Source organism: Spermophilus citellus (assembly GCF_964194105.1).
Source record: "Spermophilus citellus genome assembly, chromosome: 17".
Taxonomy (NCBI): domain Eukaryota; kingdom Metazoa; phylum Chordata; class Mammalia; order Rodentia; family Sciuridae; genus Spermophilus; species Spermophilus citellus.
In genome coordinates, this window is record NC_138199.1 from 70,895,884 (window position 1) to 70,910,467 (window position 14,584).

General features: G+C 49.0%; 2 protein-coding genes across 6 annotated transcripts in view; one reads left to right on the top strand and one right to left on the bottom strand.

Moving 5' to 3' along the window:
- The window catches only part of SLC39A11 (solute carrier family 39 member 11), a 406,238-nt gene extending 403,849 nt beyond the window's left edge, over positions 1-2,389 (bottom strand). The window contains exon 1 of the mRNA XM_081271048.1: positions 2,288-2,389. The gene's annotated coding sequence lies outside the window, so the exon portion shown is untranslated. The remainder of the gene's footprint in view (positions 1-2,287) is intronic.
- Positions 1,902-14,478, top strand: COG1 (component of oligomeric golgi complex 1). 5 transcript variants are annotated; one of them, XM_081271036.1, is made up of 15 exons: positions 1,902-2,261; positions 4,307-4,551; positions 4,690-4,871; positions 5,163-5,333; positions 7,269-7,425; positions 8,079-8,289; positions 8,784-9,575; positions 10,054-10,200; positions 10,722-10,883; positions 11,737-11,864; positions 12,535-12,643; positions 13,038-13,147; positions 13,224-13,302; positions 13,730-13,766; positions 14,330-14,478. In XM_081271036.1, the coding sequence occupies exons 1-14, from the start codon at positions 1,953-1,955 to the stop codon at positions 13,730-13,732; spliced, it is 2,805 nt and encodes a 934-aa protein (XP_081127162.1). In that variant the 5' UTR covers positions 1,902-1,952; the 3' UTR covers positions 13,733-13,766; positions 14,330-14,478. The 5 variants fall into 5 exon arrangements, with proteins under 5 accessions (XP_081127162.1, XP_081127161.1, XP_081127160.1 ...); XM_081271035.1 differs by having other exon boundaries at positions 13,733-13,766; XM_081271034.1 differs by lacking the exon at positions 14,330-14,478 and having other exon boundaries at positions 13,733-14,057.
- Positions 14,479-14,584: the final 106 nt, after the last annotated feature.

Sequence of the window (14,584 nt, forward strand, 5' to 3'; positions counted from 1 at the left end):
GCATCTTCAGGGCAGTCGGATGAACTCAGCCAGGGAAACCAGCAGACAGGCAGGAGAGCAAGCCTTGGTTTTAGAACACACTGGCTGATGAGGACAATCATCTGGCAGCTGGCCTCAGTTCTTCATGAAAACTGCAGGTATTGTGCACAAGTTCAAGCCACCTCACACAAAGCCCCAGGCTCCACACTCTGACATCTTAGCATTTCCCCACATGCTGTTGGAAAGACCTAAGAAAACACAGAGCTGGAAGCTCAGGGACAGGTGTCCGTCTCTAAGGCAAGCTACACACAACAGTTTTGATTTTTAAAGAAATGAAGTTTATCCACAAGACACTGAACAGCTCATGGAAATTCTGGGAATGTTGGGGAACCAGTTAAGGGGACAGGTAGGAACAAAGGGATGTTCTTTGATTTAGAGCCTGAAGCATGGCACAGGATGATTCTGGGGAGGACATCTTTGTGGATACCCAACATTTGGCACTTGGGAGCTGCTGCTGGGGAGTGGATGCTACAGAGATTACCAGCACCAATCAGCAGAATGAAATTGCCACCCTCCTCCTTGCCTTTGACATTAAAGTCCCAGGCACAATCTTGCACCACAGCCATAAGGAGTTCTGGGAAAAGACCTTGCCAGGCAGACATGAATCCCCTAGTCACAAAACAGAGATTTGGCAGATGCTGGCCAGCAGACTGAGATTACAGAAACACAGTCCCACCACCAGAGGGCGTTCTAGGTTTGGGGCAAATTGGGAAAGTAGAAAACTTAAGAGCCAAAAAATGTAGACACAAGTGTTGACTTGTCACTTACAAACTATGTGGCTTGGCAGGTAAATAAACTTCTCTGGGTTTTAGTGGTGCAAAGAATAGGAATATTTTCCTACCTACATTGCAGAGCTGATGTGTATATAAATTAGATGATTCGGAGGACAGGCTTTGAGAACTGTATTGAGTAAGTCCCTTTGCCTCTCAGCCTTGGGTTAACCATCTGTAAGGTGAGAATGCCACTCCCCACGTGGCAGGGGTCCGGTGAGGGACACTAGAATATCACAACCTTATTACTTACTGATTTTGGGATTTACCTCAAAATAACGGAGGTGGTGGGTGGGAGAGGAAATTGGGAGGGCTGTAGATGCCCTGACCATGAGACAGACACTGTAGTGGGCACCTCTTCTCGTGACCACGAAATCTCCAGGATAAACTCTGGCTTGGGAGAAGGTGACCAACGGCCTCCTGTTCCATCGACCTGGGTCAGCACTAGGGTCCTCACCCCATCCCTCGGCAGGCAGTGCGGTCTTCGGCCCACGGCCCTCCTTCCCTGCGGGAGGCTGCGGCGGACACACCTCTGGGGGCTACACACGGACGGCCGGGAGCCCCCGTGACAGGGGCCCGCAGACGCCCGACGGCACCAGGCCGCCCTGCAGGGCCTTCTCTGAGGCCGAGCATCCCCACGAGCAAGGGCGGCTCTGCTCTTCCTCGGCTGCCCTGGAGGGGACGGGCCAGGTCGGGCCCGCCGCCCGCGCGCTCCAGCTCGCCGCGGGGAAGGAGGTTCGCGGTCGCAGGACGCGAGAACCCGCCGGGGCGCTGCGACCGCCCTGCAGAGGCGAGCGCCGAGGCGTCGCCGTCAGGCCGCCTTTAATTACGCTAATTACATTAATTACGTTAATCTCGAGCTTATTAACTAACTCGACCGTAAAGCTCTTCTCCAAGGACGAAAGACCCCAGGTCGCCGTAAGGCTGGCACCCGGGTGACCCCGGCACCCGCTCAACAGCCCAGACCTCCCGAGAAAACGCAGAGGGCCGTCACCGCTCCGCCGCGCCCGCCCGCCCCTCAGCCCCGGAAGCCCGGAACAAACATGGCTCCCGGCGGAGCGGAAGCGCGGCCGCCCCTACCAAAGATGGCGGCGGGGCGGGGCTGGCAGCGGAAGCGGCCGTCGGCCGGCTGACCGGTGCACCATGGCGGCTGCGGCCGCCTCCCCGGCGTTGAAGCGACTGGATCTGCGCGACCCCGCAGCGCTTTTCGAGACTCATGGGGCTGAGGAGATCCGCGGGCTGGAGCGCCAGGTTCGGGCCGAGATCGAGCACAAGAAGGAGGAGCTGCGGCAGATGGTGGGAGAGCGGTACCGCGACCTGATCGAGGCGGCCGACACCATCGGGCAGATGCGCCGCTGCGCTGAGGGGCTGGTGGACGCCGTGAAGGCCACAGACCAGTACTGCGCCCGCCTGCGCCAGGCCGGCTGGCCGCGGCCCCCGCGCGCCCCGCAGGTGCGCCCGCCCCCCCGCGCCCTCACCTTCCCGGAGCCGCCGGCCGGGGAGCTCGCTCGGGCCGTGCGTCCTCGCCACGCTCGCTCGGTCTCGCAGGGACGCAAGGGGTCTCCCGACGGCTCGGCTCCGCCGCGCACCCCGCCTCCGGACGCCGGGTTTCAGGGAGCAGATGCCTCTCCCCGCGTCCCGCCCCCAGCACCTTCCCCAGGGCCGAAGAGCTGCCCCAGCCCTGCGGGGTTGGAGGGCCGCCCAGCGCCAGGCCCTCGCCCTCGGGCGCGAACGTTTTCATCCCAGGGAACGCAGGCTCGGTTAGGCCATCCTGACTTCGTCCCCCACGCCAGTGTTCACACCCCATGTGGAATTACGGGCGGTGGACATCCTGAGCAGCAGCAGCTTGCCTCCTTAAAGAAGGGCGACCTAGGGATGAACCAAGCAGAAGAGCATAGAGGGTAGAACAGGTTAACAGGGAACTCGGTCATAACCTGGGAGAGGCTTCCTGCAACATGGAAGAAGACACGCCAAAGTACAGTCAGCTCCTGTTTCAAACTTTCGCGTGTTCCCTGGGTTCCTGAGAAATCCGGGCCAGCAGACTGGGGTATCACTCTAGAACAATACACGGAAGGTTGGAAAGCCCTTGTGCTTTTTAAATCAGTGACCCCACCCCTCCCTAAGCTGTGCCCCCTCCACACAGATAGCCAGACTTGGCTGTGACTGAGGCGTGTTTCCAGGCTTATTAAAAGGCCAACGGGTATTATGCCTGATTTTGGAAATGTATTGATTTTCATAGTTACATCTAATTTATTCTTGGTCAAACACAAAATTTGAGAACCTTCTCTGTTCACCCAATTCCTGCTCTGAAGAAGCTTACATTCTAGGTGAAAGAATTCCCCACGCAAAGACACTTCGCTGGGAGAATTCCAGTTTTATTGCAACAAGCTGTGTGCTTATATAGAACTAAAGGGGAGATGGCAGGGCTTAGATAAATGGCAGGCCGCCCGTCTATTGGCAAGTTCTTCCAGATATCAGCTCCGGAGCCCAGGAATTAGTTCTCATTGGGGCTGAGGTTCCCCGCCAGCGAGGTTTGAAATTGGCGCAGGCGGGAGAGTTCACACTGGCGGAGACTTTTCCCGCCACTGCAGAGAAGAAGAAGGTAGGAAGAAGAAGTCCTTAGGCGCCATGTTGGGGTTTTTTCTCTGGGGTAAGGCTGCCGTTTATACTTTTCCCAACACTAGGCAAGGAAATAAAGCCATGGAAAGTTGTCAGGAAAAATGTAAGTAATTTAGAAGAGCAGTTGAAAACATTTTAAGGTAAAGGTGACTAATTCCCAAAATAATTGTGTCCATTTACTTTAACAGTTCTGAAGGAAGTAACTGTAGGCTTCTCAGTGCCTTACTGAGGATTCTTAAGGACAGATGAGATTTGCAGTGTGGCTGTCGTAGTCCAGTAGGCTGCTATTAACAACATACTTGGGATTGGGTAATTCATGATGACATACTTTTCTCACAGTTCTAGGGCCTGGGAAGTCCAGAGTCAAGACGTTGGCATTTGATATGTGGTGAGGATCCTCCTGCTGCACCGTCACATGGCAGAAAGCAGAAGAGCTTACAAGGGCTAGGCTAACTTTCTCTAGCCCTTTTATCGGGCACCAGTCCCTTCATGGGGGAATGCTTGAAGTGAGCAGGTAGATGGGAGAGGAGAGGACTGAAGACTGAAGCCGACAAATATCTGGTGCAGGGCTGGTGAAAAGAGCAGTCAGCCAAGCGCATAGTGCCCTTCACAGAAGCAGGAAAAACAGTAGGAAGGCTGGACACCAGGGAAGGAAGGAGGAAGCTCACCGATCGTTAACCACCCCCTCCCTGATTTCAAGAAGTCAAGAGAATCACTGATAACCAGAGGGCCAGATAAAGGTTTTCATCAGACCTGATGCCCTCTGAACAGCACTGAGTTCAACTTAAAGAAAGCTTTAAGTCCTAAAACTCCCCGAGTGCAGGACACTGACCTTGCTTTTGTTTGCTTTTCTGACTTTATTCTGCCCTTTCCTACAGCCACAGCCACCATCCCAGGAGAAGTTCTACAGCATGGCTGCCCAGATCAAACTACTCTTAGAAATCCCTGAGAAGATCTGGAGCTTCATGGAAGCCTCTCAGTATCTCCATGCCACACAGCTCTACCTGCTCTGCTGCCACCTTCACAGTCTGCTCCAGCTGGATTCTTCTAGTTCCCGATACAACCCCATCCTTTCCCGATTTCCTATACTCATCCGGCAGGTAGCAGCAGCCAGCCACTTCCGGTAAGTGCATCTGACATAAAGATCTCTGTGATGGCCAGGCCTCATCACTACAGTTTTATGGGATCTGTCTTCTTTCTTTCCAAGGCTTTTCATTCAAGATGGTAAAAATTTCCATGTTGCCCTTTGTCATCTTGTTAGATCAACCATTCTGCACGAAAGCAAGATGCTACTCAAATGCCAAGCTGTGTCTGACCAAGCTATAGCTGAGGCCCTCTGCTCTATAATGCTCTTAGAAGAGAGTTCTCCCCGCCAAGCCCTCACCGACTTCCTGTTGGCCAGAAAGACAACTATTCAGAAACTTCTCAACCAGCCACACCATGGTGGGTATGGCTTCTTTCCAAAGTTTTTTCCTTAAGCATGGGATGGAGAAGGGTGAGCTCAGGGAAACTGAGGTATCCAGAGTGATCTGTTTTTTGTTTTGGTTTTTTTCTTTTTTTTTTTTAGTTGTAGATGAGCACAATACCGTTATTTATTTATTTTGATGTGGTGTGGAGGATTGAACTCAGTGCCTCACATGTGCTTGGCCAGCACTCTACCACTGAGTTACACCCCCAGCCCTGATCTGTTCTTTACTAAAAGAAAACTGTTTAAAAGATGACATCTTCTCATAGGTGCTGGCATCAAGGCCCAGATTTGCTCTTTAGTGGAGTTGCTGGCCACCACTTTGAACCAGGCTCATGCCCTTTTCTACACTTTGCCAGAAGATCTGCTGCCAGATCCATCCCTGCCGTGTGGCTTGCTCTTCTCTACTCTGGAGACCATCACAGGCCAGCAACCTACTGGTGAGCTCGTAACCAGCCGTTTCTCCTGGTCCATTCAACTACCCAGCCATGTGCTAAAGCTCTAGGGATAGCATAGTGAACTGGACAAATATGGACTCTCCCTTTATGGAGGTCACAGTCTAGTAAGGCAAGTACTGAACTCAGAAGTGTGAGTCAACACTGGTCAGTGCTGTTAATGCACAGTACAAGATGCCTTGGGAACACTGAATGGAAGGAACTCACCAAGTTCAGAGATGGCCTCCCAGGTGAAATGGTCTTTAAACTCAAAGCTGAAGGTTGAATTAGAGTTATTTAGGTGAAGACCGCAGGAAGAGAGTTCTGGGCAAAGGGACAGAGTGTGCAGAATCCTGAGGCAAGGAGGATGTTAGTGTATTGAGGAACTAAAGAAAGCCAGTGAGGCTGAGGTTTAGTGGGTGACAAGGAAGATAGCAGGAGAAGGAACTGGGGCCAGGTAATGCTAAGCCTTATGGGCCAAGCTTGAGTTTGGACTCTAACCAGAGAATAGTGGCTAGCCTTCAGAGACTTTCTAAGCTTGGTGTGGTCCTTCTATTTCCCACACATCCCTTACATCTTTGGTTAGCATTTATCCCAACTGTAATTAAATAAATGCACTGGCTTTTATGTAGTAAGTAGTAGAGTCCCATGGGGTAAGGAATGCTGAACTCACTTAGAAGGCTGTCACTGTGGTCTAGGGTTCAGCCACTGGAACTTGGGTTAGGAGGGAGCATAGAGATGGAACTCATTGGACAGCTCAGATATCTGTTGAGGAGGGATTTGGTGATGTATAGGGTGTGGGAAGGAAGGTATCCAAAGGGACTGGTGATAGTTCACATGAAAATCTCACCTTGGAGACAACTGAGACCTTGGAATGGAACTAGGGAATGAGAGGGTGATTGGGCTCAGAACATAGCAGTGCAAGGGCTAGATGGACACTACATGCAGTGCTTCTGCCTGTGGCAGTTATTTTAAGCCATGAGAATGGATGCCACCATCAGTAAGCAAAGAAAATGATGGAAGATGGTCCCTCATGGAACTCTAGGACTCCAAGATCAGATGGAGGTGTCAGCAAAATAGACTGAGGAAATAGAGACAAAGGTGGAATGGAGTATTGTTATGGCCAGCTGGTCATTTCCAGAGGGGGACAGGAGTGTCATGGGGCCATCTTTGAGTAACTTTGCCTCTCAGCAAAGGCACCACTTCTCATGCCTTGGTGTCCCTCCAGCTGCTTACATTCAATATTTTAATAGTCACTAAAGGTGAGTATCGGCTAATCTGTCATGACATTGGAAAACAGAAGTACAAGGGACTGCAGAAGGGCCTTGTGGACAAAATCAGTGATCAGCACTGTACAGCACAGGCCTCTGCAGAGCTGTAGGCGACTCACTCATCAAGGTGGGCGGTCAGCACTTCTCCACTTAGATCCTCAAGGGAAGCAGGAGGAGGAGGAGGAAAGGGAAATAACCAGCTTATACTTTCATGAAAACTTAAGTTCTACTTTTTAAAATGTCAAGGACTGCCAGGCATGGTGGCATACACCTCTAGTCCCAGGTGTGTAGGAGGCTGAAGCAGGAAGACCTCTGAGGTCCAGAGTTTAAGGCCAGCCTGAGCGATATAATGAGACCTCACCTCAAGGGGAAAAACCCAAAGATAAGGACTGTTCAGCACTCATTTTTTCCCCTCTGCTCTTTCTACCTGATTCCTTCCCTTCCTGACCTTTGCCATTCTTTTCAACCAATAGAGTTTAGGGAAGCTGCCACACCCCTTGATGAGGGAAGGTCTGGACGCATGCTATACCTTCTTTTTCTCCCTATTTCAGGGGTTGTTTCACCTATCCAGAGAAAAATGAAATAATTTTTGAAAATTTCTTCTAGGTCCATTTTTAATATGCTATTCAAAGTATGGCCTGGGTTGCTTCTCACGCGGCCTTTTTTCTAGGAAAGGGCATCAGTGTTCTGAAAGGGGAGATGAAGCTCTGCAGCTGGTTCAGACGCCTGCCAGCATCCGTCATCGAGTTCCAGCCAGCACTCCGAACCCTTGCACATCCCATCAGCCAGGAGTACCTGAGAGACACGCTGCAGAAATGGATCCACATGTGAGTGGCCTTAGGTTGGCTCACCCCATGGCATCCTTGGACATAGCCATACAGGGTCAGTGAGGAGAGGGAGATGTGCCACATGGCCACTGCTCACTTGGGCTGTTCCTGCCTTTATGGCCACCTACCACCTCACCTGGGGAGAAGCAAGGAACACTTTGTCTTTGAAAATATTATGCAGAGGCTTTTAAATTCTCTTAGTATAAGAGCTCTGCAGCCCCTAAGCTTGTTTTTGACACACTGATTTTTGAAGCCATTCCATGGAACACCGGACTTCCTTCCGTACCCCAGTGAAGCAAGAGTGGGCTTGGTGAGAGGCCAGTCTCCATACCCGAGTCCAGCCAGAATCATGCTATATTGATAGATTGACAGATATGGTTTTCAAATGGGATCTTTGTGCTTTTCTTATTAAAGACATAAGAACCCCAAAGAAAATGAGCCCAGGGGACACAGAAATGATCTGTTGGACACAGTGGCACATGCCTGTAATCCCAGCTACTCGGGAAACTGAGGCAGAATAATTTCAAGCTTGAAGCCAGCTTGGGCAATTTAGACCCTTCTCAAAAGTGGGGGCTGATGTAGCTTGGTGGGAGAGTGCCCCTGGGGTCACTCCCCAGTATCACCAAAACGGAAAAAGAATGATCTTGTTGCAGGTGTAACGAAGACATCAAAAACGGGATCACCAACCTGCTTATGTATGTGAAGAGCATGAAGGGTCTTGCAGGGATCCGAGATGCCATGTGGGAGTTACTTACCAATGAATCCACCAGTCACAACTGGGAGGTGGTGTGTCAGAGGCTTCTGGAGAGGCCACTCTTATTCTGGGAGGACATGATGCAGCAGCTCTTCCTGGACCGGTTACAGGTGAGGTGGAAAATCACATGGGCCATAATTTCACAGCCAACCCTAATGTGGTCTGGTGACTGTCTTGGGAGTCTTATGTCACAAGTGCCTTCTTTCCCTACTTATTAACACAGCCAGGTTCTAGAGCTAAAAAAGACGCCAGGCCTTGGGCCTGGTGAGGTGGCCAGAAGTGAGCCCATGTCCATCAGTCTTGGCATCTTTGTTCTCTGCTACACCATGTCAGCTTCCTGAACATGAAGAACATTTTGATTGCTGGGATAAATTCTGATTTTAGTAACTCTTGTTTTGAAATTTCCTTAAAGAAATAGGGATCAGAACTCTCAAAAGGGGGGCTAATGTAGCTTGGTGGGAGAGTGCCCCTGGGGTCACTCCCCAGTAGCACAAAAAAAAGGAAAAGAATGATCTTGCAAAAACATCCAAAACAGAATCACCAACCTGCTTATGTATGTGAAGAGCATGAAGGGTCTTCACATTCTCTTCTCATTCTCTTTTAGACTCTGACAAAAGAAGGCTTTGAATCCATCTCCAGGAGCTCCAAAGAACTCCTGGTCTCAGCTTTGCAGGAGCTTGAGAGCAGCACCAGCAACTCCACATCAAATAAGCACATCCACTTTGAGCAGAACATGTCTCTCTTCCTCTGGTCAGAGAGTCCCAGTGACCTGCCTCCAGATGCTGCCTGGGTCAATGTGGCAAACCGGGGTCAGTTTGCCAGTAGTGGCCTCTCAATGAAAGCCCAAGCTATCAGTCCTTATGTACAGAACTTCTGCTCTGCCCTGGATTCCAAACTGAAGGTTAAATTGGATGACCTCCTGGCTTACCTTCCCTCTGATGATGTGCCTCTGCCCAAGGATGCTGTCGCCACTCAGACCAAGAGCTCTGCCTTTGACAGATATGCAGATGCTGGGACTGTGCAGGCCATGCTGCAGACGCACTCGGTGGCATGCATCAAGCACATCCTGGATGGCATCCAGGTGGAGCTGCAGAACATTGAGGAAGTTGTGCAAGGCCAGCAGGATGTGCTCCAAGGCACCAAGCTGCACGCCGTGCTTTTCATGGCCAGACTCTGCCAGTCTCTAGGAGAACTGTGCCCCCACCTGAAACAGTGTATTGTGGGAAAGTCCAGGAGCTCTGACAAACCATCAAGGGAGGCTAGGGCTCTGAAAAAGCAGGGGAAGAGCAAAGCCCAGGAAATCCTTCCTGTACAGGCCAAATGGCAGGAAGTTAAAGATGTACTCCTCCAGCAGAGTGTGATGGGCTACCGGGTCTGGAGCTCAGCAGTCGTGAAGGTGAGTGATGGGACTCCATAGGATACCTGGTTTACCTTCCTTTTCTCATGCTTCAGTCTTGCCAACCTGTGAAGGTGCTTCAATAGGAAGGGAATGATGCTCATCTCATATAGTTACTTTGTCCTTATTTCTGCCATATGGCTCAATAACACCTTGCATTTGTTTTCAGCCTAGATTTTATAGACAGAAACCCTGCATTTTTACCTTCCATTGGATGGAAATGAAAGGCTTTCTGCCTGGGTGAAGGTCCATATTTCCAGGTCTTCCATGTAAATGCCATAATTCCTTCAGTCTCTACTGGTCTTTTACAGATGACATTTGACATTAGTAGGGAGGCCAGCAACCACATTCCCACTGCTGATCATGGTGCTGGCCACTTGGCATCCCACACCCAACCCCCAGGAGTGTACTGAGACTTCTAAAGAAACCCTACAAAAGCCCTGAAGGACTTATGTGGACATTCACTTTTTATCACCAGGTTCTGATTCATGGATTCACCCAGTCATTGCTTTTAGATGATGCCGGTTCAGTCCTGGCCACAGCTACCAACTGGGATGAATTAGAAATTCAAGAGGAGACAGAGTCTGGCAGCAGCATCACATCAAAGATCAGACTTCCTACACAGGTAAGTACATGCCATTTATCACAGGGACTTGGGCTAAAAAAGGAATAGAACTGCTTTGGGGGAAGCAAAACAATTTTAGAAAATCATTCAACACTGCAGTTTCTGAGGAGTAACTGAAAGTAAAGTTCACTTTACTGTGGGGGCAAAGTGGATGTAGCACCACTTCAATAGCAGAGTGTTTTAAGAGGTCAATAAGTGTAATGAGGATTGTAATGCATTCCACTGTGGTTGTGTATTAAAAAAATAAAATAAATTTTAAAAAAAAAGGTCAATAAATGATTCTTTCCTTTTGTAGCATGGGCTCTGTGCTATTTAAAGAACAGCCAGGCCAACCTCAGGCCATGGAAAGGAGTACTTAACGAGGGACTTTGTGTCTGTTAAATGATCTGCTTGTAAGATGCTTGATTAGAGAGGGCACGGTCCCCATGTGTGTGCCTTGTAAAGATAAATGGACTCACTTTTACTATGAATGGTCATTTAACTGATGCAAGCTGGCACATGACATTCCTGTGTTCTTTCAGCCATCCTGGTATGTACAGTCCTTCCTGTTCAGCTTATGCCAGGAAATTAACCAGGTTGGAGGTCATGCTTTGCCAAAGGTGACACTGCAGGAGATGCTGAAAAGCTGCATGGTTCAAGTGGTAGCTGCCTATGAGGAACTTTCTGAAGAAAAGCAGATTAAGGTAGGGGCCTGAGTGTTTCCCAATAAAAACTAAAACCCTTAGCTGATTTTAGGCTTGGGCAGTTCACATCAGGGTCCAGTGTTTAGTACCTACCCCAGGCATTTGGTTTCATAATATGCACTAATAGATTTGGAGTGGCTTCCAGCTCTGCCATTTTCCACCCACACTCAAGGGTCAAACAGGTCTTCATGGAGAAGGCAGGTGACAAAAGGATAAAAGCCATCACGGGATCAAAGGCCCAGCTTCCAGCCCTGGCACTGCCAGTTCTTACTAGGCAAGCTTTGGGCCAATCATTAACCTGTTTCCTTAGCATCAAATGTGACCAGTAGCTGACCAGCTCAACTGGTTTCTTCACCCATAAAATGGAGCACACCCCACACTGTGCCCACCATAGCAGAGCAGGGCAGTGACTCTGAGGGAGGCAGGTACAAGCATAGCTTGTGCACATGGCAGTGCTCACTGAAGGGGGTCTCCACGCCCTCTTGCTTTGCATGACACTTTCTGCTCGTGGGTTCCATTCCATTCCATTCACAACATTTTTGAGAGCTACCAGTACTGGTTTGGGAGGAATTTGGTTAAGTCCCTGGGCTCCCACACATCCACCTCCTTGTGCAGGAAGCCGTGTTCCTTTGTAGTAACCCATCGGCAGCACTGAGACCTTTAGGGCTGGCACTTTTCATGTTTGGCTTTAACATGAAATTTTTAACATAGCATGCTGCTGTTGTGAGATTAAACTGGCCCCGAGTGGGTACAGCCTCAGCTTCTGACATACCACGCTGAGGCCACTCACAACACACAGGTGGTCATTGTGCCATAGGAGCCACTTCTCAACAGGGTGGGAATTCACTTGCAGAGAGAAGGTGCATTCCCAGTAACCCAGAACCGGGCACTGCAGCTCCTCTATGACCTGCGCTACCTCAGCATCGTTCTGACAGCCAAGAGTGAGGAGGCGAAGAGTGGCCGCAACAAACCAGACTCCAGGTGTCATACCCTCCCTGGGCTCCCTGAGGCAGTCTTCTTACAGTGCAAGTACCAGTACTGCCCACTTCCAGGGGTTTGTCTTGGGATTTTTTTTACTTTACTGTGGTGGGTAAGCGATAAGCATTCAGTGGAAACTGTAGTTCAGGGTTTGAATTTGGATCTCTCCCTGGCCACGACATGTGACCCTCCCCCACACTGCCGACATTCTGTTGCTGGTCCATGATGTTCAGCTGTGAATTTATGTATACTTCAGCTCACGGTGGGTTTTTTGGGATGTGGCCCCACCATAGTCAAGGGGCATCTGTAGCTCCTTCCAGGATTCTCCTCAAGGTTTGTCTTTATCAGTGAGTGCTTGTGTTGCCAGCAAGTCAGATAATGGCTGCCTGCTGGGTAAATTCTGTAGTCAAGAGAACCAGGTGGAAACTCATTACTGAGCCCACCTCACAAATGGTGGGTATAACTTGCTCTTAATGGTCCTCCTAAAAACACAACATGGACAAGACGCAGACTTGACTTCATCACAGCAGGTTGATCATCCATAACACAAGTACCTATCAGCAATTCAGTTGAACAAAATCCACTTCATGGTTTCTATCATACCTATAAAATATAGTAAGACAGTTTTCTTGTCCTCAAAATTTGTGGAAAATAATGGTCCTAATCCTCTCAGGATTGAGAAAGTGACTGACCACCTGGAGGCACTCATCGATCCATTTGACCTGGACGTTTTCACGCCACACTTCAACAGCAACCTCAACCACCTGGTGCAGCGGACTTCTGTAAGTCAGGTCACAGATGCCTCAGTGCGAAATAAGTGCCACAGGCTCCAATTGCAGAATCAACCTTCTACCTTACTTAATACTCCAGAACGCAATCTTAGAAAGAGGCAAGACACAAACAGCTGAGTGCAGTTATAAGGACTAAAAGAGGGTTAGATAAAATCCCACACACGGGGGTACCATGATCATGTTCCCTTTATTTGTACATAACAAATTATTAAAAACCCAAGCCTCAGAAAGAGGAATAAAAAAACTGTTGCCAGGAGATTCTGATTGATGGCAGTGATAAAAAGTAATTTGAAGCATTAACACACTGAAAAGAAGAGCCCCCAGAGGTCATCCTCTCCCATCTGGACAGCCAAAGCCCCACATTTTACTGTGGTCCTTTTGTCAGGTTCTGTTTGGTTTGGTTACCGGCACTGATAATCAGTTCACCCCCCGGAGTGGCACATTCAACTCCCAGGAACCCCACAACATTCTGCCACTGGCATCAAGTCAGATCAGGTAAACAATTTTGAGACTTTGCTGGGCCCCAAGCTGCCTGTTCATGCCACTGAAATTCTTTCTGCTCGTCTTGCAGGTTTGGACTTCTTCCACTGAGCATGACAAGCAGTCGGAAGGCTAAATCAACCAGCAGAAGCACTGAAACAAAAACCCAGGTTAGTGCCAAGAGCAAAAGGGTCTTCCCTGTCGACTGTCCCCATCTCCCAAACCACCCAATCAGCTCCCTTTGAAAAAACTGATAACTGAATGACAAAATGCACTAATGCTGCTTTTAATGGCGGCACAAGAAATACAAGGTTGTACGGGCTTGAGCTAATAGAAGGTTTTAAAGATGTCCACTGACACTACCAAGTAGCCTCATAATATAAATGTATCCCAAGCTGCAAGGCTGTAGAAAATGTGGACAGGATGGAGATGGTTCCTTGCATTTAGTAGAGTAAGAGTTAATTGCCAACCTGCCACTATGATTGTACTTTTGTTCTGGTGATGGTTTAATCTTCCATTCTTTTAGTTGGGTGGAAAAGAACAAAAGCTTGCTTCCTCAAGTTTTACATTTTCTTGTTAATATACATTTTGTTTCAGTAGGATGCCTCCATTAAGCCTGCAGGAGTCCTCCTGGGTATTTCTGAATTTTGTTGTGTATGCGTGTGTTTGAGAGCTCGAACAGCCTGTCTTCTCACAGCATTTAGTTGTTGTTTGCTTTACTGTTAAGACAAAACATTAGCAATGTGTCCTTTGCATATTCCTTGCCATTAAAATCCTTGTCAAACATCTGGTTTTTAAAATCTGTTAAAAAAAAAAAAAAAAAACTTCTTGCCAAAACCCCGTGCCCCATAAGCATGGCCTGTGCTATAACATCCTCTATAACACTAGTTTCCACAGCACACAGCTGGCCTCTAAAGTCTGTTCCTACTAAAGGAACACCCATGGAAAGGAGGTATGTGTTTGTTATTTCCCTAGGACAATCTTCATTCTCAAATTTATTTGTCACATAATAAAATCCCGTGCTGTTCCCCATGTCCTTTTCCAGTCCTGACAAAGCAAACTCCTCTTAGTAGAGTTATCCACGCTTCTCAGCTCTGCTGTGTATGCTGTGTAGCCTCCGAGTGGAATGGAGTGTCAGGGGAGCGGGCAGGTGGCTTCCGGTGGACTCTAAGGCACTTCCTCTACATCCAATGACAGGTTGGTCCCCCGGAACTCTCCAAAGCAGATGACCCGATGCATCCTGGCTCCCTGTTCAGACAGCTCATCAGTGAGGAAGATGACTCATCTGCATCTTCATTATTCAAACTTGGCTGGCTGGCTAGTATGACTAAGTAATCGGGAACACTTCTATTCTAAATAAATACTGCTGCATTCTTTCTCCTACATGTGCCTCTGCTCATTTGTTTCAAATCCACACCAATCTTTCCAGTTTAAGTGACGGAATGAGGCCCC